The 26,020-nt window shown below is 42.0% G+C and overlaps 1 protein-coding gene across 3 annotated transcripts in view; it reads left to right on the forward strand.

Annotated features, from left to right (window-relative positions):
• LVRN (laeverin) overlaps positions 1 to 26,020 on the forward strand; it is a 225,498-nt gene that overhangs the window by 130,823 nt on the left and 68,655 nt on the right. For all 3 annotated transcript variants that reach the window (XR_012221962.1, XM_073553307.1, XM_073553353.1), the window contains exons 8-12: positions 945 to 1,010; positions 1,150 to 1,215; positions 1,713 to 1,882; positions 12,581 to 12,657; positions 21,752 to 21,888. Coding sequence is in view for 2 of the 3 variants with exons in the window: in XM_073553307.1 (XP_073409408.1) it covers positions 945 to 1,010; positions 1,150 to 1,215; positions 1,713 to 1,882; positions 12,581 to 12,657; positions 21,752 to 21,888 (516 nt within the window). In the remaining variant the exon portion in view is untranslated. The remainder of the gene's footprint in view (positions 1 to 944; positions 1,011 to 1,149; positions 1,216 to 1,712; positions 1,883 to 12,580; positions 12,658 to 21,751; positions 21,889 to 26,020) is intronic.

Raw genomic sequence — 26,020 nt, forward strand, 5'->3', positions numbered from 1 at the left:
CAGCATAGAAGAGGGTTCTTCACGGTAAGAGCAGTGAGGCTCTGGAATTCTCTTCCTGAGGAAGTGGTGATGGCCAACTCACTGAATGAATTTAAGAAAGGAATGGATGCTTCTCTTGTGAGTAACAGTATAGAAGGTTATGAATAACATAATATTATAGGTAGATGGTTGTCCCAGCTTAGAGGAAGGAATTTTTTTCCCTATGGAGAGAACTGGCTTCTACTCTGTGGGTTTTTTGCCTTCCCCAGGATCAACAATGCAGAACAGCTGCACTAAAAATAGGCTGAACGAGATGGACATAAGGTCTTCCTTCAGCCTTCAAAACTATATTACTATGTAAACCTATGGAAAACCAAATCCGCTGCGCACATGCTGCGGAAAATTCTGTGCAGATTTGCAGCGGTTTATTCTCCGCAGCTTGTCAATTCTTTGTGCTGAATCCGCAGCGTTTTTACACCTCTTCCATTATAGGAATCCGCAGGTGTAAAAACGCAGGCAAAATCTGCACTAAATCCGCAGGTAAAACGCAGGTCATTTTACCTGCGGATTCAGCCAAATCTGCGCGGAAAAATCCGCAGCCAAATCTGCAACGTGTGCACGTACCTTCAATCTTCTAACTCTGATGTAACATAATGGCTGTAGTTAACCAGCAGCTCCTGATTGATTGTATTGGACACATGGTGCTCCCCCACTGGAAGAAGAAGCCAGGAAACCAGCGCATTTTACCGGCAGTAGAACATAGGACAAGCAGTAGATGAATATGTAGATGAATGTTTTTGTTTTAGTTTTGGCATCCCCATTGGCCCATTTTTAAAAGATTATTAAGTATCTAGAACATAGTATAACTAGTTCTCTATTTTGTGCATACAAATTTTTTACAATTACCTGTTACAGAAAATGCGATATCTGCAGACAATGAAGCAGAATTTCGTTTCTCACAACAGGCAGCTGCTTTAATCCGAATGGCTTCAACCTTCCTGACAGAGACACTCTTCCTCAAAGGGATCAGCGTGAGTTTAGAAAATCATTTTTGGAATTTATGAACTTTTGGCAATATAAGACTAGACAGACACATCTGATTCATTGATACTACATGGATCTCTGCTTACCACCTGAAGAAGTAATGACCTTCCATTTGTCTCATCACAGTCATACTTGAAGAAATTTGCATTTTCAAATGCTGACCAGGATGGTTTGTGGAATCATTTACAAATGGTACTTTTTCTATATTTCTTTCAAACTGCGGCATGCATAAAATATTTAATTGCACAATTCCTTTTTAACATTCATTAATTTGTATCAGATAGTTTATAATTAGCGATGAGCAAGCGCGTTCAGATAAGGTGTTATGCGAGCTCTGAGCACGCTCGTGTGGTAATAGAGTGTCATCGGCAATAAGAAGTTATCCGAGCACACTCGTGTGCTAATAGAGTATCCGAGTCACCGCGGCTGCATCGACAGCCGCAACACTTGCAGAGATTGCCTAACAAACAAACATTAATGAAGTAATGGAGTATGGTTATACGGTAAATACAAGTCCACTGCTGGTGCAAAGATAGTGTATAGTATAGAGCATCCATATATTTGATATACAGGTAGAGATACCAAGACTTACGAAATGAACACTTAAAAAATGTAATTTTAATGTTTTTTCTTTATGTATATCTATTAAATACTGTTGATACAAACAACAACATGGCTCATTTTCTAAGTTTATAGATGACCAGGATGAAGTTAACTTACCAGTGCCACTGAAAAACATTATGGATTCATGGACATGGAAAAAAGGCATGCCTCTGGTAACACTCGACACATCTACTGGTACGCTAAGTCAAGGAGTGCTGAAGATAGGCAATCATGAAAACATCACCGATGACTCCAAGTATGTCTATATAATGCAAAACAGGAGTATTACTCACTGTAAAAGAGTACTAAATACTTATGGCAATAGTGTAAACAATTGTACAGTTGTGCTCAAAAGTTTACATACCCCTGCAGAATTTTTGCTTTCTTGGCCTTTTTTCAGAGAATATGAATGATAACACTAAAACTTTTTCTCCACTCATGGTTAGTGGTTGGGTGAAGCCATTTATTGTCAAACTACTGTTTGTCAAACTACATATTAATGTAGCCCCCCCATATTATAAAATACAGCCTCCCCCATAGAACATAATATACCCCAATGGTATATAACAGAGCCACATGGTATACAGGCAGCGGCACATGGTATACAGGCAGCGGCACATGGTATACAGGCAGCGGCACATGGTATACAGCCAACGGCACATGGTATACAGGCAGCGGCACATGGTATACAGGCAGCGGCACATGGTATACAGGCAGTGGCACATGGTATTCAGCACCACATGGTATACAGCACCACATGGTATACAGGCTGCAGCACATGGTAAACAGCAAACTACCGCCCAGATTGACCTCATTATAATCCGCCACTGAGTGTAGCCTCCAGAGAAGGCGAGACATAGGACAGGGCCTGGCTTACTCAGCAGCAAGGCACTAACTGAATTTAGACATTGCTCCGGCAATGTTCCAGTGGGTGGGGTAGGCCTAAATAGTAGAGGGCTCTAGGTAATTGGTCAGGGACACATTAGCCAGCTGCACCCTGACTCCATAAGAAGCAGAGAGTTCAGACGCCGCCCCCTATACACACAGTCAGGAAACATGAACACAGCAGACAGGAGATAAGAGGGACAGAGCATGGAGCTGGCATTATGCAGAAATCACAGCATGGCCTGGAGCAGTGAGCAAGCTGGAGAGTGGGGAATGGGCGGCCATGCAACGATGCCATCAGGGTTGTTACAGTTGCTAATAAGCCTAATTTGCAATGGAGCTGAGTGCCCAAGTAACAGTTACATTGCAACTGCAGCAGGCCCAGTCTCTGAACATTTAGGAACCTATTGTGAAAAAATTACTTATTTTTTCAAGATTTTGTGTTAAAGAGATATTTTTATAATAAAATATTGGCAGTGTAGATGTTTTTTTTTTCTTCATTTCCTTTAATACCCTCTATTGTATATTAAAATACATCCTGAAATGTTTAAATGTTCATTTAAATTTAAAGCAAAAAATTCCAAAAGTTTGATCTAAATAAAAATAACAAAATAATTGTTATTTACACACAGCTGCTCAAGCACCGTGTCTCTGCTGCTCCTCAATAGTCTATGTTTAAGTCATAGCATGTGCCTGCTACGGTCAATGACTCAGCTCAGGATCTGGCTGCAATAGTGCCATGCTCTCAATGTGATGTCACTGCTGCAGCCATGTCAGCAGAGAGCAGTGGTGCGCTTGAGAGAGGCAAAGCTGGGGTGGCAGTAGGTAAATCAATATTGTGTCTTTTTTTACAAATCAAAGTTTTGGATATTTTATGTTGGAAACTGGAGCACCACTTTGTGTTCACACTATTCAATGACCCTTCACAATTGACTGTGACACTGCTGAACAATTGAAAACCTTCCTCCAATTTATTATTAGGTTATTCTCCAGAAAATTTTGTGTTCAAGACAGAGGCATAGCTAGGGGTTCAGCACAGGCTGGGGAAAAACACATCTATGTGAGCTCATAACCTAGGCAGCCATTTTTGCAACTTTGGTTTTACGCCATAATCATACTGTGTAAAGGAGAACCTCAACAGATGACCATGCTGTTACTGAAAAAATGACTATATAAAGACCAGGATCAATATTATTGCCATACGTTGACTATATCATAGAATGGTAGAGTTGGAAGGGACCTCCTGGGTCATCTGGTCCCACCCCCTGCTCAAAGCAGGATTCACTAAATCATCCCAGACAGATGTCTGTCCAGCCTCCTATAGTGGTATATATGCAGGAGTTCTGCAGAACATTTTAAGAGACTACAGTACAGTTATAAGTAGTGACTTACAGGTTACGTTCTTTCTGATGAAGTAGTTCACTTTTTTCATTTTTCCATCTAACCACCATTACGACTGTTTTCAGTCTCAATTCTTCTGCAGAGTTTACAAGGACACATTAGACTTCTAACATCTACATTACTGGCCCCATCTATTCTCAACCTGCACACACTGCAGCCATATTGCTTCCTATTACTAGACTTGCTGTGTGACATTGTAACAGTACTGTTCTTAAGTGTCCCATAGTAAAAATACCCACCACTGTGCCCCTTAGATTGTAAAATGTCCCGTTTATGACCTCTAACAATTGCACCCTAGAAAATATTAATGCCCTCTGTGAATGAACTAAAATGCTCAGTTTGTCCTTTCCTCTAGAAATTAATATTGTATCCTGTGTGCCCATTTGATAAATACAATACACTCAATAGATTTGTAATATTGTCCCTTGAATGCCATTAAAAGTAATAATATTTCCTTAGTATCTGTTAAGCAATTAGTAATATACCAAGTGCATTAACAAAAGTAATAATGTTTTCCACAAGTTTCCCACATAAAAAATAATGCCTCTGAGTCTCCCCATGTATAGTAATGTAATAAAGCCCCCTGAGTCTCCCCATGTATAGTAATATAATAATGTAATAATGCTTCCTGAGTCTCCCCATGTATAGTAATGTATTAATGCCCCCTGAGTCTCCCCATGTATAGTAATGTAATAATGCAATAATGCCTCTGAGTCTCCCCATGTATAGTAATGTAATAATGCCCCCTGAGTCTCCCAATGTATAGTAATGTAATAATGCCTCTGAGTCTCCCCATGTATAGTAATGTAATAATGCCCCCTGAGTCTCCCCATGTATAGTAATGTAATAATGTAATAATGCCTCTGAGTCTCCCCATGTATATTAATGTAATAAAGCCCACTGAGTCTCTCCATGTATAGTAATGTAATAATGCCCCCTGAGTATCCCCATGTATAGTAATGTGATAATGTAATAATGCCTCCTGAGTCTCCCCATGTATAGTAATGTAATAATGCCTCCTGAGTCTCCCCATGTATAGTAATGTAATAATGCCTCTGAGTCTCCCCATATATAGTAATGTAATAATGTAATAATGCCTCTGAGTCTCCCCATGTATAGTAATGTAATAAACCCCCCTGAGTCTTCCCATGTATAGTAATGTAATAATGCCCCCTGAGTCTCCCCATGTATAGTAATGTAATAATGCCTCTGAGTCTCCCATGTATAGTAATGTAATAATGTAATAATGCCCCCTGAGTCTCCCCATGTATAGTAATATAATAATGTAATAATGCCTCTGAGTCTCCCCATGTATAGTAATGTAATAATGCCTCTGAGTCTCCCCATGTATAGTAATGTAATAAAGCCCCCTGAGTCTTACCATGTATAGTAATGTAATAATGCCCCCTGAGTCTCCCCATGTATAGTAATGTAATAATGCCTCTGAGTCTCCCATGTATAGTAATGTAATAATGCCCCCTGAGTCTCCCCATGTATAGTAATGTAATAATGTAATAATGCCCCCTGAGTCTCCCCATGTATAGTAATATAATAATGTAATAATGCCTCTGAGTCTCCCCATGTATAGTAATGTAATAAAGCCCCCTGAGTCTCTCCATGTATTGTAATGTAATAATGCCCCCTGAGTATCCCCATTTATAGTAATGTAATAATGCCTCTGAGTCTCTTCATGTATTGTAAATAATGTAATATTGTAAGTAATGTAATAATGTAATAATGCCTCTGAGTCTCCCCATGCATAGTAATGTAATAATGCCCCCTGAGTCTCCCCATGTATAGTAATGTAATAATGCCTCTGAGTCTCCCCATTTATAGTAATGTAATAATGCCCCCTGAGTCTCCCCATGTATAGTAATGTAATAAAGCCTCCTGAGTCTCCCCATGTAAAGTAATGTAATAATATAATAATGCCCCCTGAGTATCCCCATGTATAGTAATGTAATAATGTAATAATGCCCCCTGAGTCTCCCCATGTATAGTAAAGTAATGTAATAATGTAATAATGCCTCTGAGTCTCCCAATGTATAGTAATGTAATAATGCCTCTGAGTCTCCCCATTTATAATATTGTAAGTAATATAATAATGTAATAATGCCTCTGAGTCTCCCCATGCATAGTAATGTAATAATGCCCCCTGAGTCTCCCTATGTATAGTAATGTAATAATGCCTCTGAGTCTCCCCATTTATAGTAATGTAATAATGCCCCCTGAGTCTCCCCATGTATAGTAATGTAATAATGCCCCCTGAGTCTCCCCATGTATACTAATGTAATAATGCTTCTGAGTCTCCCCATGTATAGTAAAGTGATGTAATAATGTAATAATGCCTCTGAGTCTCCCAATGTATAGTAATGTAATAATGTAATAATGCCTCTGAGTCTCCCCATGCATAGTAATGTAATAATGCCCCCTGATTCTCCCCATGTATAGTAATGTAATAATGCCTCTGAGTCTTCCCATTTATAGTAATGTAATAATGCCCCCTGAGTCTCCCCATGTATAGTAATGTAATAATGTAATAATGCCCCCTGAGTATCCCCATGTATAGTAATGTAATAATGCCTCTGAGTCTCCCCATGTATAGTAAAGTAATGTAATAATGCCTCTGAGTCTCCCCATTTATAGTAATGTAGTAATGCAGTATAAAGCAATAGGTGAAATATAAAATATAAGCTTTAATCAGTCAATTAAAAGTACTAATCATGTGTCACCCTGTGAAAATAAAAAGCAGCATACAGCTGCTTGTCAAGCATATAGGCCTTCACTTAAAGAAGAGAAAAAGCCAAACCTGAATATAGAAATGTAGATGGTCACCCAAAGATCTCTATATGGGTGTGCAAGAACATCTATAGGGTACAGCAGTTGAGATCACTTTTCCCATAAATGCCATAATCCTTTTGCATATATATATAGAAGAATAATGCAATTTTTAGCAAAAAAGGTCACCAAGGACCAAAAATTGACAGTCAGGTGAGAATAATAATAATAAAAGAGGAACAATCTCACCCAATGGATGGATGGGTCAGGAGTCCGGGAGGATCCTCTGTTCAATCCAACTGGAGGATGCAATAGGGGAAGACAATACCCTGTCACATCCCTAACACCTAATTTTGGCTCAAACCCCAGACTCCTGCCCTAACAAGGGCAGCCCACAGCTGACCCTAACAACACATGCCCTGCACTTTCCCTGAGGCGATGTCCCGACGCGTTTCATCCAAGTACAATCATCCGGGGACTAAACTTGTAAAGTGCCATAGTGCTGATGATAAGAGGAAAACTTCCACTCCCTATGCTGTCCACGGGAAGTGGAGGGAGGAGGGCATATTTATAGATGACCTCATAAGCAGTCACATCTAATTGGTAACATCTGTCAAAGGATTTAATTACCTTGAATATCGCATCCATAAATCCCTGACAGGCGCCATTGCTCATGCCATTTCCGGTCGTGGAACGCACGCCAAAGGGAGGACATCACGAGCATTGCTCCGCCTCCAGTGCAGCCTATACAAAAGCCGCCGACTTCCGGTATTAAAAATCATGAGCGCCTCTCCAGCGGCACGTGTGCGCCCAGGGACAATGACCGACTTCCGGCACTAGAAGTAATACGCGCCTCACCAGCGGCGCGTGTGCGCCCAAGAGTGATGACCGACTTCCGGTGCAGCTTATGCAAAAGCCGCCGACTTCCGGTATTAAGAATCATGTGCGCCCAGGAATAATGACCGACTTCCGGTATTAAACGTCAAATGCGCCTCTTCCAACGGCGCATGTGCGCCCAAAAATAATGACCGAATTCAGGTTCACAATGGTAACGCAAAAAGTTCCACAGGCACAAATGACCCCATTTCCAGCACCAATATGCATCATGAGGAAGCGGCCGGCTAATGTAGTAATGCCTCTTAGTCTCCCCATGTATAGTAACGTAATAATGCCCCCTGAGTCTTCTCATGTATAGTAATGTAATAATACCCCCTGAGTATCCCCATGTATAGTAATGTAATAATGCCTCTGAATCTCCCCATTTATAGTAATGTAATAATACCCCCTGAGTCTCCCCATGTATAGTAATGTAATAAAGCCCCCTGAGTCTCCCCATGTATAGTAATGTAATAATGCCCCCTGAGTCTCCCCATGTATAGTAATGTAATAATGTAATAATGCCTCTGAGTCTCCCCATGTATAGTAATGTAATAATGTATTAATGCCCCCTGAGTATCCCCATGTATAGTAATGTAATAATGCCTCTGAGTCTCCCCATGTATAGTAATGTAATAATGTATTAATGCCCCCTGAGTATCCCCATGTATAGTAATGTAATAATGCCTCTGAGTCTCCCCATGTATAGTAATGTAATAATGTATTAATGCCCCCTGAGTATCCCCATGTATAGTAATGTAATAATGCCTCTGAGTCTCCCCATGTATAGTAATGTAATAATGTATTAATGCCCCCTGAGTATCCCCATGTATAGTAATGTAATAATGCCTCTGAGTCTCCCCATGTATAGTAATGTAATAATGTATTAATGCCCCCTGAGTATCCCCATGTATAGTAATGTAATAATGCCTCTGAGTCTCCCCATGTATAGTAATGTAATAATGTATTAATGCCCCCTGAGTATCCCCATGTATAGTAATGTAATAATGCCTCTGAGTCTCCCCATGTATAGTAAAGTATTGTAATAATGCCTCTGAGTCTCCCCATGTATAGTAATGTAATAATGCCCCCTGAGTCTCCCCATGTATAGTAATGTAATAATGCCTCTGAGTCTCCCCATTTATAGTAATGTAATAATACCCCCTGTGTCTCCCCATGTATAGTAATGTAATAAAGCCCCCTGAGTCTCCCCATGTATAGTAATGTAATAATGCCCCCTGAGTCTCCCCATGTATAGTAATGTAATAATGTAATAATGCCTCTGAGTCTCCCCATTTATAGTAATGTAATAATGCCCCCTGAGTCTCCCCATGTATAGTAATGTAATAATGCCCCCTGAGTCTCCCCATGTATAATAATGTAATAATGCCTCTGAGTCTCCCCATTTATAGTAATGTAATAATGCTCCCTGAGTCTCCCCATGTATAGTAATGTAATAATGTAATAATGCTTCTGAGTCTCCCCATGTATAGTAATGTAATAAAGCCCACTGAGTCTCTCCATGTATAGTAATGTAATAATGCCCCCTCAGTATCCCCATGTATAGTAATGTAATAATGCCTCTGAGTCTCCCCATTTATAGTAATGTAATAATGCCCCCTGAGTCTCCCCATGTATAGTAATGTAATAATGCCTCTGAGTCTTCCCATTTATAGTAATGTAATAATGCCCCCTGAGTCTCCCCATGTATAGTAATGTAATAATGTAATAATGCCCCCTGAGTATCCCCATGTATAGTAATGTAATAATGCCTCTGAGTCTCCCCATGTATAGTAAAGTAATGTAATAATGCCTCTGAGTCTCCCCATTTATAGTAATGTAGTAATGCAGTATAAAGCAATAGGTGAAATATAAAATATAAGCTTTAATCAGTCAATTAAAAGTACTAATCATGTGTCACCCTGTGAAAATAAAAAGCAGCATACAGCTGCTTGTCAAGCATATAGGCCTTCACTTAAAGAAGAGAAAAAGCCAAACCTGAATATAGAAATGTAGATGGTCACCCAAAGATCTCTATATGGGTGTGCAAGAACATCTATAGGGTACAGCAGTTGAGATCACTTTTCCCATAAATGCCATAACCCTTTTGCATATATATATAGAAGAATAATGCAATTTTTAGCAAAAAAGGTCACCAAGGACCAAAAATTGACAGTCAGGTGAGAATAATAATAATAAAAGAGGAACAATCTCACCCAATGGATGGATGGGTCAGGAGTCCGGGAGGATCCTCTGTTCAATCCAACTGGAGGATGCAATAGGGGAAGACAATACCCTGTCACATCCCTAACACCTAATTTTGGCTCAAACCCCAGACTCCTGCCCTAACAAGGGCAGCCCACAGCTGACCCTAACAACACATGCCCTGCACTTTCCCTGAGGCGATGTCCCGACGTGTTTCATCCAAGTACAATCATCCGGGGACTAAACTTGTAAAGTGCCATAGTGCTGATGATAAGAGGAAAACTTCCACTCCCTATGCTGTCCACGGGAAATGGAGGGAGGAGGGCATATTTATAGATGACCTCATAAGCAGTCACATCTAATTGGTAACATCTGTCAAAGGATTTAATTACCTTGAATATCGCATCCATAAATCCCTGACAGGCGCCATTGCTCATGCCATTTCCGGTCGTGGAACGCACGCCAAAGGGAGGACATCACGAGCATTGCTCCGCCTCCAGTGCAGCCTATACAAAAGCCGCCGACTTCCGGTATTAAAAATCATGAGCGCCTCTCCAGCGGCACGTGTGCGCCCAGAGACAATGACCGACTTCCGGCACTAGAAGTAATACGCGCCTCACCAGCGGCGCGTGTGCGCCCAAGAGTGATGACCGACTTCCGGTGCAGCTTATGCAAAAGCCGCCGACTTCCGGTATTAAGAATCATGTGCGCCTCTTCAGCGGCGCGTGTGCGCCCAGGAATAATGACCGACTTCCGGTATTAAACGTCAAATGCGCCTCTTCCAACGGCGCATGTGCGCCCAAAAATAATGACCGAATTCAGGTTCACAATGGTAACGCAAAAAGTTCCACAGGCACAAATGACCCCATTTCCAGCACCAATATGCATCATGAGGAAGCGGCCGGCTAATGTAGTAATGCCTCTTAGTCTCCCCATGTATAGTAACGTAATAATGCCCCCTGAGTATCCCCATGTATAGTAATGTAATAATGCCTCTGAATCTCCCCATTTATAGTAATGTAATAATACCCCCTGAGTCTCCCCATGTATAGTAATGTAATAAAGCCCCCTGAGTCTCCCCATGTATAGTAATGTAATAATGCCCCCTGAGTCTCCCCATGTATAGTAATGTAATAATGTAATAATGCCTCTGAGTCTCCCCATGTATAGTAATGTAATAATGTATTAATGCCCCCTGAGTATCCCCATGTATAGTAATGTAATAATGCCTCTGAGTCTCCCCATGTATAGTAATGTAATAATGTATTAATGCCCCCTGAGTATCCCCATGTATAGTAATGTAATAATGCCTCTGAGTCTCCCCATGTATAGTAATGTAATAATGTATTAATGCCCCCTGAGTATCCCAATGTATAGTAATGTAATAATGCCTCTGAGTCTCCCCATGTATAGTAATGTAATAATGTATTAATGCCCCCTGAGTATCCCCATGTATAGTAATGTAATAATGCCTCTGAGTCTCCCCATGTATAGTAATGTAATAATGTATTAATGCCCCCTGAGTATCCCCATGTATAGTAATGTAATAATGCCTCTGAGTCTCCCCATGTATAGTAATGTAATAATGTATTAATGCCCCCTGAGTATCCCCATGTATAGTAATGTAATAATGCCTCTGAGTCTCCCCATGTATAGTAAAGTATTGTAATAATGCCTCTGAGTCTCCCCATGTATAGTAATGTAATAATGCCCCCTGAGTCTCCCCATGTATAGTAATGTAATAATGCCTCTGAGTCTCCCCATTTATAGTAATGTAATAATACCCCCTGTGTCTCCCCATGTATAGTAATGTAATAAAGCCCCCTGAGTCTCCCCATGTATAGTAATGTAATAATGCCCCCTGAGTCTCCCCATGTATAGTAATGTAATAATGTAATAATGCCTCTGAGTCTCCCCATTTATAGTAATGTAATAATGCCCCCTGAGTCTCCCCATGTATAGTAATGTAATAATGCCCCCTGAGTCTCCCCATGTATAATAATGTAATAATGCCTCTGAGTCTCCCCATTTATAGTAATGTAATAATGCTCCCTGAGTCTCCCCATGTATAGTAATGTAATAATGCCTCTGAGTCTCCCCATTTATAGTAATGTAATAATGCCTCTGAGTCTCCCCATGTATAGTAATGTAATAAAGCCCCCTGAGTCTCCCCATGTATAGTAATGTAATAATGTAATAATGCCCCCTGAGTTTCCCCATGTATAGTAATGTTAGCCCCAGAGTTCACCCCACATAATGTAATAGAGTCCCAACAGGTTCCTGCTTGTATTGTTATAATACCCCCTGTGACCCTCATATAGAGTAATAACGCCCAATAACCCCCCTTGAGTCCCCCCCATATAATAATAATGCCTCTTGAGCTCCTGCATATACTGTTTAGTTATATTGGCCTCTAAATCCCCACATACAGTAATAATGGCCCCTGTGTCTCCTGCACATAAAGTAATAATGAGTTCACCTACAAAAAAAGCAATAGCGCAGCAAAAAATAAAAAAAATGCTATATATTTTCACCTAACCGTGGATCCTGGGGAGTCCGCTGGCATAGTCAGCATCCCAACCCAGGCAGAGCGACATGATATCATCATCGTACCAGGACTCTGATATCCTGTGCGTGCCCCCTGCTATTCTGAATGCTGCAGACCTAAAATAACCAACTAAGCAACCCTTATACTTAGTTCAGAAAGTCCAATACATTTAACCTGCATCATTTTTGTACTAATGCAAATGTTCTATATTTTTCCTAAAATAATATTCAAAGTGTAGTGAGCACTTTTTTTTTTCTACAGTCATACATGGATTATTCCTATTTCTTGGATGAAAAACGGAGTCCGGCAGCCATCAATATGGCTAGATACTATAACGAGTAGGTATTAGTATTAGTAGTATTATTCTTAGTGTCTGTGGCATGCTTTGTGTTACTGAGTTTTGGGACTGCATACTTAAAAAGATTGTTCTCATAGGTTGAAACATAACACATTGGGGGGATTATAATGTCACTGTACAAGTCTGAAGTGCTGCTTATTCTGTATGATTTGTATCTGTCGGAGCAAGATTCCAAATGCTGGGGTTTGCTGATACAGAGAAACAAGCGCCGGTCGACTATACAGCAAGTTTTACTCGTACAGTACCATTTGCATGAATCAATCACTGGCGCTGCATGTGAATGATTGTTAGTGCTATCATTGACTCACATTCAGTTTCATTATTCTTGGCGGCATAATCCTGTTTACATTGGATCATGTGCTGTCAATAAATAATGATTTTACTTTCCGAATAAAAGATGCTAGCTACAAAGAAATGCTTGATTGTTTACTCCATAAACATATTTATATGAAGTTAAGTGCATGCACTTGAATGCCCATCATCTGATCATGGGTCTGTGTAAGAGGTCTTTGAAGGGGTATTTTCAAATTTTGACATTATCCCCCATCTAATATCCAAAAATCAAAGAGCGCTCCTTCCCTTCCAAGCCCTGCCATGCGCCCAAACAGTAGCCACATTTGGGGTATCAGTGTACTCAGGAGAAATTGCACAACAAATTCTTGTGTCCATTTTCTGCTTTTCCCATTGTGAAAATAAAAAAATGGGGGTAACGCAACAATTTAGTAAAAAAAAAAATAATGTAATTGCATTACTTCCTTCGAAGCATCTAATGGGTTAACAAACTTACTGAATGTAATTTTAAATATAATAAGGGCTGCAGATTTTTAAAGACAGATCTTGTTTGTGGGTCTTCTGACATACATGCCCCTCAAAGTCACTTCAAATGTGAATGTGAAGTGGTTCCTAAAAAGATATGTTTTGTAAATTTTATGGAAAAAAATGAAAAATTTGCTTCTGAACTATTAGCAATTTAACACACTAACAAAAAGTTATTTCAAGAATGATGTTGATGTAAAGTAAAAACGTGGTGAATATTATTTTTTGGTGGTATGTGTTAGGTGCAGGGATTCTCCCACTGCATGGAACAGATCCCAAGCCTGGTCTGGTGCAGCGGTCTCCCGTTCAGGGTTGGTCGCTGGGATGACTGCTCAACACAGACTCCGGACCCAGCGCCTTGCCCAAGCTCGTGCTGCACGTGTAGTTACTGCTGGCTCTCCAGCTAAGCCTTTGGTGACTACTGGTATACACATGCAGCATTGTACTCTGGAGCCTAAGTCCAGATTTTACCCCACTGAGCATGTCCGTGATGTGTCGTCTTCTCATTGGTGGTCGGACGTCAGCTGCTCTGATGATGTGGCAGCTTCAGATTGGTCCACAGTCAAGGACCTGCAAGGGTGCATGCCTGTGTGCTAGTATCATTTATGATTGGTGTGTGAGTGGATATGCTACCACTCTGTATGCATGTGAGTGTGTTTAGTTTTCTTCTGAGTTTTAGCCAGTTAGGGCTTTTTGTATCCGCTTGGCTTATCACCTGTTTCCCACATGTGTGCTGTTAGCACAGTGGACGTACAGAGCACGTTCCAACCATAGAGCTGTGCTTCCCTGTGAAGTCTGCAGGGTTTGTAGTTAGCATCAGTTCTTCATTTTTCTTGTGTCTCAGCTTCTGTTTCAGCAACGTGTGCAATTGGCATGGCTCAGTTACAGAGCAAGCGCAACCCTTTAGCTTTACCTCTCTATGAAGCTAACTGCTGAGTGTTGTGTTCTGTTCATACTGCATGGAGTTAATGCAGTCCTATTTTGGAGTTTGCTCACTGTCTTTAGTTCACCATTGTTCCCATTAGATGCAGTTTTACATATCTGCATGGTGAAACCTGGGTTGCGAACGAGCTTTATTATATTTCATTTAGTGCGTTCTGCCAACCCTAACAGTATGACTGTTTACAAGGGCATAAAAATTCAGAGTTTGAATATTACAAATTTTTCACAATTTTGTAAAATTGTAAATATTTTCAGAAATAAACCCAAATCATAGTGACCTAAATTAACTAAGGTCATGTAGTACAATGTGTCGTGAAAAGAAAGTCTCAGAATCACTTGGATATGACTAACATGATAGCTTTGAAAAATTTGGGCTGTCAGCAAGCAGAAACAGGCTTTGACATTAGTTTTAGGGGCTGAAAAGTCTTGTAAATGTGTGATACAAGAGTCCAGCTTTTTTTTAACTAGATCCCTTAGATCCTGTATTAGTCGGAGTCTAGTAGCTTGCACCTTATTATCATTCTTACATTTTTGCTTGTACATACAGCAGGAACTGGTAAAATTAACTTCACCATTATTGGACTTCTAAACACAATGGCCCATGTGTCAATTCTGTCCCAGTCATTTCTATTTTATTTGCCAGCTTGTTATGTAAGGATGCATCTATGTTAAATTTGGTGTAGTTTATATTGGGAAAGGTGAGATGATTTTGGGTTAGTCTTGTAGCCAATATTTTAGGCAAGTCTGCTGGTGGTGTGCAAGTTTGATTGTTAGGCCGGAGTCACACTAGCGAGAAATACGGACGAGTGCTATGCGAGAAAAAATCACATAGCACTCGGAACAATGTTAATCTATGTGGCAGCTCTCATGATCCGATTTTTTTCTCGGTCGTTTTAGACATGTGTGGCACCCGTGAGGGTCCAGTCGCCACAGAGGTACTGCACCTTACACAGAGGTGTGGTACTCCACAACCAGGTAAGGGGAGTGCAACCGACCAGATTCCAACACCCACACCCCACACACACTAGTAGTGTAGCAGAGCACCCTTTATGGCCCCCTCCTTGGAACACGAAGAGTGCTGGGAGATGAGTGGAGTGTAGCTTAGAGCGGGAGCAGGATAGAAAGTGAGATCAGATCCCTCAGAGGGAGGAAAAGAGAAGGACGTGTCTGCAGCAGCTCTACTGCTTAGAGGCTGCTGGACGGGGTGGATTACAAGGGAAGCTCCCTAGGAAAGAAGGTTCTTCTGGGACACGGCTGGAGCGAACTCCCCGTGGGTCCCTTATCCATGCTGACTACAGGTCAGGTGGAGGCAGAAACTGGTCACAAAGGGAATGGCCCCTAGCCTAGATTGCATTCCTTTGGGTGCCACTAGCAAGCCAATAGGTTTGGTTACTTTACGGACCATCGCCCCTACCACAGTTAGTCCAACTGGAAAGGTGGCTATATAGAGTCACAGAAGCGGTGAGGCGTTGTCTGAACAGGATTCACAGCTGCTGGCCCAGAACGATAACTGTGAAGTGCTGGAGTGGCAGTAAGGCGGAAGAGCAGCATATTGCTTGGAGACGGCCAAGAAAGGTACATACTGACTGGGAAAGCTGGAAAGGTGTATTTCATCTTATCTGGAAGTTGGCTGGACATCTCACCTGGAGGACGCAGCACTGAAGCGGGCATCTGTGTGTACAGCAGAACTGTGAGTAAAGCCCATTGAACTACATGCCACTGTGTCCTCCACATTCTTTCTGCGCCACTCATCCAGCACTGCTTCATCTTCCCTTCTACATCACCTCAACATCTACCACTCATCTCTTCTGCCCTGGGACTCCTGCTCTACCTGTGGAGGGCTTCAACATCTTAGCTGCACCCAACATCTATCCCAGAGAAGCAACACTGCAGCGCTGGTCAATCTGACCAGAAACCACAGGTGGAGTCACGAATCACTATATAAACTTATTCCCCATTCAATTCTACCCCTTTTACATGACCGCTTGAGGCCATGGACCGGGTCACTGCCACTGTGACATTTCCCATGGAAGTTAACGGGCCCGGGGTCGAGTATCCCACAGCCTCTGGGGCGCGTCACATGCGAGTGAAATCGCAGCATGCTGTGATTGTCAGCGTTTCTTGGCTGAGACTTCCCAATGCAAGTCTATGGGTGCGAGAAAAAATCGGATTTCACATGGACCAGACGTTTGACTTGCGAGAAATACACACCGGTGTCCTTTAACAAAAGCTGGCAATTCATTTTGCGATACAGTAAAATCACACTGACATGTTTAATAAAGAATAGAAAGAATAGATATAGACACATAGAATACATATATATATATATATAAATATACACATGTCATTGAGACACATATATATATCCCATTGAAAAAAGAAAATGGATAGCACTCACCGATCCTTAAAAAGTTCCATACTTTATTCAGTAGCGATTAAAACATGATGGCCTGGAGAGTGAGGACAGGAGTGTGCGGTTGCAGGTGCTGACGACAGCCGTTTTGCGCCATCGTCAGCACCTGCAACCGTACACTCCTGTCCTCACTCTCACGGCCATGATGTTTTAATCACTTCTGAATAAAGTATGGAACTTTTTAAAGATTGGTGAGTGCTATCCATTTTCTTTCTTCAATGGAATTCATCATGATGTTTTTTCTGGAGGAGCACCCGGAATCTTGAGGTATAGCCTGCAATTGTTCATTACACCTGTGGCACATAGATTCAGCAGTACTAGCGGTGCTGCCTTCTTTTTTCCTTTGGAATCGTGGACATATATACAGTATATATATAGATTTATATTTCATAGAGTCCTATATAGCATAATAGCCGCTAAATCAGTTGCCGGCTTCTGTAAAATGATTACAAAACCTGACATGAAATGACACATGGATTTACTTACAGTAAACCATTTCATTTCTTTTAGTTTGTTATATGTCTTTGACTAATAATTAGATTAGGGTATGTGTGTAAAATTTTGGACATGTAGGTGTTAAATTAAAGGTTAAATGCCTTGAAAAAAATGTATGGGCTCCCACTGTAATTTCTCCGCCATAGAGAGAAAGCCAGTGAGTGAGGGCAGATATTAATAGCCTAGAGAGGGACCATTGTTTTTGGCCCCCCTGGCTAAAAAAATCTGCCCCCAGCCACCCCAGAAAAGGCGCATCTATATGATGCGCCTTTTCTGGCACTTAGCCTCTCTATTCCCATTGCCTTTAGCAGTGGCTCATGGGTTAATAATAATGGGTTAATGTCACCTTGCTATTGAAAGGTGACATTAAGCCTGGTTAATAATGGAGAGGTGTCAATAATTATTATTAACCCCATAGTAGTAAAGGATTAAAAAAGACACACACATATTAATTAAAAATTCTTTTAATGAAATAATCACACAAAGTTTTTGACCAAATTTATTATTCTGCCAATCAGACAGAATCCCTTGTTATCCTGTAAAAAAATCAAAAAATAAAAAACCAACAATATCCATACCTCTCCACTGTTCAGTCAGGTCCCCTGCTGCAATCCATCACAAGGGGTTAACTAGTTTACAACAGGGACCGGTGCTAATGCTACCGGCCCCGCTGTAAACCACTACAGAATAAATGAAATCATGTCTGACTGGAGATGAACTAATAAGCGTGGGAAAGTTTCTGAACTTTTTCCCACGCTCCTAAGTTCACCTCAGGTCAGCCATGGACTCTGCGCAGCCTACTGAATACCGCTGATGTCACTGAGGCTGCGCAGAGTCCCCGGCTGGCCAGAGGTGAACTGACAGCATGGGAAAAAGTTCAGAAACTTTCCCATGCTTATTAGTTCATCTCCGGTCAGCCGGGGCGCCTGTGCAGACATGATTTCATTCATTGTGTCACGCACATGCCTTGGCAGCTTGGCGTGAGCGAGAGGAATGTGGACCCACTGTGCCTCAAACCAGACTACCCTGGAAGGGGTATAACTAATGCAGCTACCTTGGTCTTCTTTGGAGCCTCTAATGGTGAGGTCAGGCTTGAGCTGCAGGTAGCTGCCAGGTCCCGTGGCAGGTAGCTGCCAGGTGCCACTCCAGGGTGGTGTCTGGCTGTGGCTGCTGATCCCACTGGGGAACAGAATGCTAGAACAGGTGCAGACGACAGGCACGACTAGCAGACATGCAGGTGAGCATGGCAGGCATGGCTGAGACACAGGCAGGCGAACACAGCTGAGACACAGGCAGGCGGGCACGGCTGAGACACTGGCAGGTGGGCACGGCTGAGACACTGCCAAGTGAGCATCGCTGAGACACTGACAGGTGAGCATGGCTAAGACACTAGCAGGTGGGCACAGCTGACTGGGAAGGCACAGGGACTCGAGCAGGAAGGAGTGGTGTATGGAATAGGACTTGTTCACACAGGAGCACAAGAGGTGCAGGTACTGGTACGGGAAGGATGGGTATGAAGGAACTGGTTTGGACCTGTTCACACTGGAGAAGAACTGCAAGGCTGCAGAGAGGAGCTGCAGTGAGCAGCAAGAGGTTCCGCAGCAGCAGAAGCAGAACAAAGCAGATCAAAGCAGAACCGCAGAAGTGTGGAGCATCGGCAGAGCCGCAAGAATGTGGAGCACAGGCAGAGCTGCAAGAGTACGGAGCAGGCAGAGCCACAAGAGTGCGGAGCATAAGCAGAGCCGCAAGAATGCGGAGCACAAGCAGCGCCGCAAGAGTACGGAGCAGGCAGAGCCGCAAGAGTGCAGAGCATAGGAAGACCCACAAGAGTATGGAGCAGGCAGAGCCACATGATTGTGGAGCACAAGCAGAGTCACAAGAGAACAGAGCAGGCAGAGCCGTGAGAGTGTGGAGCATAAACAGAGCCGCAAGAGTACGGAGCAGGCAGAGCCGCCAGAGTGCGGAGCACAGGCAGAGCTGCAAGAGTGCGAAGCACAAACAGAGCCGCAAGAGGACACAAGGAAAGACACAGCAGGGAAAGGAGCCATAGACAAGGAGACTGAGAGACAGAGGTAGGACTGAGTTCAGACAAGGCAATGGTACGAGACAAGGTACAGGAACAAAGACACAGGGACCAGTACAAGACAAGGCAAGAAGCAATAGCACAAGGACCAGGATATTCTGCCTCCTGGAGGGCAGACGGACAGGTACAAGACATGGCTAGGAACAAGGACTCAGAGACCAGGATATTCTGCCTCCTGGAGGGTAGACAGACAGGTACAAGATACAGGACTAGGAATCAAACCTCCAGAGAAGGCGAAACACAGGACAGGACGTGGCAACTCAGCAGTAAGACACTAACTGAGTAAAGGCATAGCTCAGGCAGCTTCCACTGGGTGAACCTGCCCGAAATACTAGCGGCCTCTTTGTGATTGGCCAGGAGCACATTAGGCAGGTGCACACAGATTCCATAAGAACCAGAGAGTGCCAGCGCCATCCCCCTATGCAGACAACCAGGAAGCTTGCAGAGAGCAGGCAGGAAGCAAGAGGCACACAGCATGGAGCCGGCAGCAGACAGAACTCACAGTATGGCCTGGAGCAGTGAGTAAGTTGGTGTGGGGGGATGGGAGGACATGCAGTGATGCCGGCAGGGTTGTTATGTTCCGCAGTGGTTTACAGCAGGGCCGGTAGCATTAGCACCGGTCCCTGTTGTAAACTAGTTAGCCCATTATGATAGATTGCAGTGGGGGACCTGACTGAACGACGGAAAGTTATAGATATTGTTGTTTTTTTATTTTTTATTTTTTTTTTTACAGGACAACAAGGGATTCTGTTGGATTAGCAGAATACTAAATTTGGTCAAAAACTTTGATTATTTAATTAAAAGAATTTTTAATTAATGTGTGTCTCTTTTTAACCCTTTACTATTATAGGATTAATAATGGATAGGTGTCTTATTGACACCTCTCCATTATTAACCCAGCTTAATGTCACCTTTCAATAGCAAGGTGACATTAACCCATTATTATTAACCCATGAGCCACTGCTAAAGGCAATGGGAACAGAGAGGCTAAGTGCAAGAAAAGGCGCATCTTATAGATGCGCCTTTTCTGGGGTGGCTGGGGCAGATGTTTTTAGCCGGGGGGGCCAAAAACAATGATCCCTCTCTAGGCTATTAATATCTGCCCTCTCTCACTGGCTTTCCCTCTCTGGCGGAGAAATTACCACGGGAGCCAACACAATTTTTTTCAACTAATTTATCTGTTAATTTAACACCTATATGTCCAAGATTTTACACAAATACCCTAATCTAATTATTAGTCAAAGACATATAAAAAAATTAATGAAATGAAATTGTTTAGTGTATGTAAACCATGTGTCATTTCATGTCAGGTTTTGCATTGATTTTACAGAAGCCGTCAATTGATTTAGCGGCTATTATGCTATGTAGAACTCTACGAACTATAAATATTGTGAGAATCAAGTGGGAATAGTGGATGAGGGCAGGTATATCTCGCCCAGATTCCTTTCCTATGTGGCCTAGTCTGGTCAGTATCGCACCTGCTTACTAATGGATAATGGGAGGTGGATATAAAAGGATGCAAGGTGGTTGTGTGAGTGTCTCAGCCTGGGAACACAGAGAGCCTGTCTGTGTGAGAGACACACACGTGAGTGGAAGCAGTGCCCACTGCAACTGTGGTTTTGGCTGGACGGGAGAAGCCCGCCAGTTGGTAGTTAGGTTGTACTTTGTTTAGTTAGTGCCGGACAGGCAAGGATTTGTTTTATGTTTTATTTCCTTTTGCATTGCTTTCACCTTGAATAAACCTGACCCAGTGTCAGTTATACCCGAATCCAGCTCTGCGCCTGAGTTTCATACTGAACGCACGTGACCTTTGACCCCAGCAAAGGAGATCCCGGAGTGTTTTATCACAATATATATGTATTCTATGTGTATATATCTATTCTTTTGTTTCTGTTTTAACCCGTCATTGGACTCCATTATATGTCCATTTTGCAAGCCGGGGAGAAAATCTCGTCATACGGATGCCATATGGATGTCACATGCATGCTTACATGCATGAAAATTGCAGCCTCGGCATTACAATCGGATAACATACGGATCACTATTCATGAAACATTTGTGTGATTCTCGTCCGTGACAAACGGACAGATTTTTTATACGTTGTGTGTGACTCCGGCCTTACGAGTATACTGTCCTGATTATAATATCTTAGTTCATTAGTAACTATGCCCCTTAGCTAGATGAAAACCGAGTGAGCAGTGTAAAGCACCAATTATAAATGTATTATCACACCACTTTTTGATTTATTGTTTTATAATTGATTCATTGAGACAACATTATTTGGCAAATTAACATTCAAAATGTAGTTTTACTTTACATTCTCAGAAAATGTCCCAGAAATGAAGACAACAAGTGATGATGAATGGATTATATTAAATATTGATGTCACTAGTTACTACAAAACAAATTATGATGTCAAAAATTGGAACAGCATCGCAAACAAGCTTGAAGAAGATATTGGGGTAAATCTGCTTGTTATTTTTTATAATAGTATTTTATAGATTTATTAATTATGTCCCAAATATCAAATATAGTTTTACACACATATTCACTTCTACTTACACACATTCTACAAACACATACATTTGGTTGCTTTTACATTTGGCAATCGGGGAAGTCAGCAGGGGCGTACAAAGAAATCATGAATTACAATTACCATTCCCCCTTCAAAATATAAAATACACTGCCCCCAAAAATAAAGAGAACACTAAAATACCTCATCTTAGATATCACTGAATGAAATATTCCATTTGCAAATCTTTATTCATTACATAGTGGCATGCGTTGAAAACAATAAAGCATAAAAAGGATCAATGTAAATCAAAATTAATATCCCATGGCGTTCTGGATTTGGAATGATAATCAAAATCAAAGAGGAAAATCAAATTACATGCTGATCCAACTTCAGTGGAAATGCCTCAAGACAAGGAAATTATCATCAGTAGTGTGTGTGCCCTCCACGTGCTTGTATGACCTCCCTACAACACTGGGGCATGCACCTGATGAGGCTGCGGATGTTAGCCTGAGGCATTAGTCAATTAGTCGGGATGCGAGCTTGCAAATTTTGGCCAAAATGTTGACTAATACCTCATGTATTTTTATATGTATTTTCTGCACTTTATTTTTCAGGATACAGCTGTGCCCATTTGTTCTTGTAAACTGTGATGTCTGTTCACATGGGATGCATTTGGATAGCGCTGGGCATCCAGCCTGATTGAATAGTATGGGTGTCACTAATAGGCTGCTAACCTGGATGCTGTGCATCATCTGTATGTGAACAGTGCCGCACACAAGCCTCTATTGTGCTTTAATATACCAAGCAACCACCCCCTCCATGAATTGGTAGGCCGAGAGTGGTTGTCTCATCGGTATTTATGCACTTGTGTTGCCGCCATCTTAACTAAATGAATCCGCTGCATTTATTTGGAGGCCTTGGTAGGTAAACATTGCTGCCTTTTTTTCAGGGTGTGCATATGTAGGCATACGGTCTCTATCCATATTATTTTAAATCAATAGGGGATTTTCCTTGGAGGAAAAAGGAGAGAGAGGAGCGTTTTCTGAGTAAGGCTGGGTTCACATAGCGTTTGGCAGGTCTGTTTAACGGATCGTGTTACACCGCGGCATTAACGCATCCGTTAACGCTACCATTCACTTTCATTACTGAGCGCATCACTATTGATGTGCCGTCATTCTGTGACAGACCCTCGGACGCGGTCTGCAACGTTCAGGGTCCGTCACAGCTAGCGCAGATAGAGAAGCTGCACTAGCGTGATCGGTAAATGCGATCACAATATGACAGTACCATTAATGCAGTCCGTCAACACTATGCATTGAACTGGCGGAGAAACGCGCGTCGGGGTGAGGGCACGCCAGGAAATTCTTTGCCACAGGTAAATAATTTGTTTAGCTCCTTTTTGCACTTAGAATTGACTTAATTTGTCTGTACATTGCACTGCTGTGGGGCTTTCAAACGTGTAGGGCTTTTTTTGCACTTTGATTTTACATGAGATTTGGTTCATTGTATCATTAGAGCTATGCTCATATTCTCATTACATGGTTATTTATTATATTTTTTACATTATACCTTCCAGATAACTAATTGTTAACGTAATAGTACTGTAGTTACCTTACTATGGGATAACTCTATTTAGGGTTCCCTTGCACATTGATTGTGGTGGTATAAGGTGTATTGTTATGAATAGGCACCAAGGAGGATAGCAGGCCAAAGCTAAGCCACAGAAAACCAGAGAGGTTGGTAACTAAGCTGATGCAGACCCCTGATCCTGTCCACACAACTAGCAGTAGCCGTGGAGCGTGCCTACGATGATCCTAGATGTCTCGGCACTGCCGAAGAGCTAACTAAGCCTAAAGCAAGAAAGGGGAAATCTAAACTGCCCCGGAGCAGACCCCAAAGGAATAGATAGCCCCAAATATATATTGTCGGTGAGACAAGATGAAAACACAAACGCAGGCAGAAAAATAGACTGAGCAAACGATGGGGCCCACACTGACTAGATAGGACAGGAAAGGAAGGACACTGTCTACAATCACGCAAAACAACCCTGCAAAAAGTCCAACACGTCTGATGCACAAAAAACACTGAAGTCGCATGACTTCGCCGCCACTATATCAGCACTCTGGTATATTCTGAAAGCAAAGCAAAAAGAGACCAATATATCAGGGGACAAAACAAACTGACACATGCAGTAACATATGGGCCGTGATTCAGCACAACCCCATCCGGAGGTGGCTGACCCGCACAAAGCAGAGATAAACAAAACCAGATCAAATGCAAACAGAATAACAAATGATCCACTTAGCTGAACACTGCAGGGAAAGAGCAGGAGACATCAGACCTCAGAGGGCACAGGAAGAAAATCACCAGCAGGGATAGAGGGAGTCAGTTGTCTTAAATCCCAATCAAAGTCCCCAGATCTCCAATCGTTTTCCTTATTATCAGGTGGCAAGCCTCTGTCAATCAGATCAGCTCCACTACCTCCAGTAACCACCAGAGGGAGTACAGAAAGAGAACTCGCAACCCCTCTGTCAATCTGACCAGCTCCACTACCTTCAGTAATCACCAGAGGGAAGCCAGAGAGAGAATTCACAACAGTGTATTGTATTGTGTACTGGGCGTTGCTATAGCCCATTAATTTTTTGATCTGGTGTCCCCTATCATGGCAATCTTGCTTGTTTTACTCTGTTTTTAGATATTTCTCAATAAAATGTATATTTTTAATTGACTATCATTGTGGGATCTCTTCTTGTGCCCTTCATATATATATGGGAGACTGGTTGCAATGTATATGTATGAAGTGCCCTACTTATTTCTTGGATTTTTTTGTTGATATAATGATTTTTCTCTTTATAGGTATATTTTGAGTAAAATGTAAATTGTTCTTTTAGTCTATAAACTTCTGACATGTCTCCGAATTTCCAAGCAATACATTTTGTATTTTTTTCTGACAAAGAAAAATAGTCAAAATAAAAAAAAACAGTGCTTTCAGACCTCAAACAATGCAAAGAAAACAAGTTCATAGTCATTTAGAAACAACAATACTAATGTTTTAACTCAGGAAGAGTTCTGAAATCAATATTTTATGGAATAACCATGATTTTTAAAAACAGCTTTCATGCGTCTTGGCATGATTGCCACCAGTCTTTCACAATGCTTCTGGCTCAAAAATTTAAGCAGTTGTTCTTTGTTTGATGGCTTGTGACAATCCATCATCCTCTTGACTACATTCCAGAGGTTTTCAATGGGGTTCAGGTCTGGAGAATGGGCTGCCCATGTCAGGGTTTTGATGTGGTGGTCTCTTAATTTTTTTCCAGAGCTGTATATATTTATATATATACACACCTGTATTTTTGTAGTGCGCCTTTTCGGCAATTAAATATAAAATTAATCTTGGGCTGCTCTTTTATCTCGATACACGAATCCCCATGTCCGCACGCTCGGATGGTTATATTATACGCTACCAGGGTTGGTTTCTGACCTGATATAAGCCTGTTGTTGGTCGGAGCTTATGTCGAACGAGGAACTGGTGGCAGCAAATCTTACTGTTTTAAGGATCTCTGGCAGTGATGGCCGGGAGGTTTATATATATCCCAAGCCTGGACTGGTGATGTATATCCCCCCTAACTGGGAGCGCCTCATTAACTCGTGTCTATAAGGGAATCCTTTCCGGTGACTATTTGCCTGCGGCGCAGTTCCCTGACTGACCTGGGGCAAGTGGTGGCGCCAGAGAGCCGATCCCTGCTGGGTCCTTCTCTCCCCTCCTCCGAGGAGAGCGAAGACAACACCCCCTTCCCCTGTGCGATCTGTCACAGATGTGTATTGCTGTCCATTATACAGTGTCCTCTCTTGCTATGTACAGAACCGTCCCTTACATATTGGATTATATAGAGCCCTGTTTTTTATTACATACCATCCTCTCTTGTTAGATACATATTGCAATGATGGCTGATGGAACATGTGAAACCTTCTTTTTTAATGGAGGAGATGATGGACTGGTAGTCTGGTCACTGGCTCCGCAATCAGCAGTCATTTTATATCTAACAAGAGAGTGGACTGTTATGATTGGGTCACCAAAG

The sequence above is a fragment of the Dendrobates tinctorius genome, unplaced genomic scaffold, assembly GCF_039654945.1.
Source record: "Dendrobates tinctorius isolate UK_male_01 unplaced genomic scaffold, ASM3965494v1 ptg000003l, whole genome shotgun sequence".
NCBI lineage: Eukaryota > Metazoa > Chordata > Amphibia > Anura > Dendrobatidae > Dendrobates > Dendrobates tinctorius.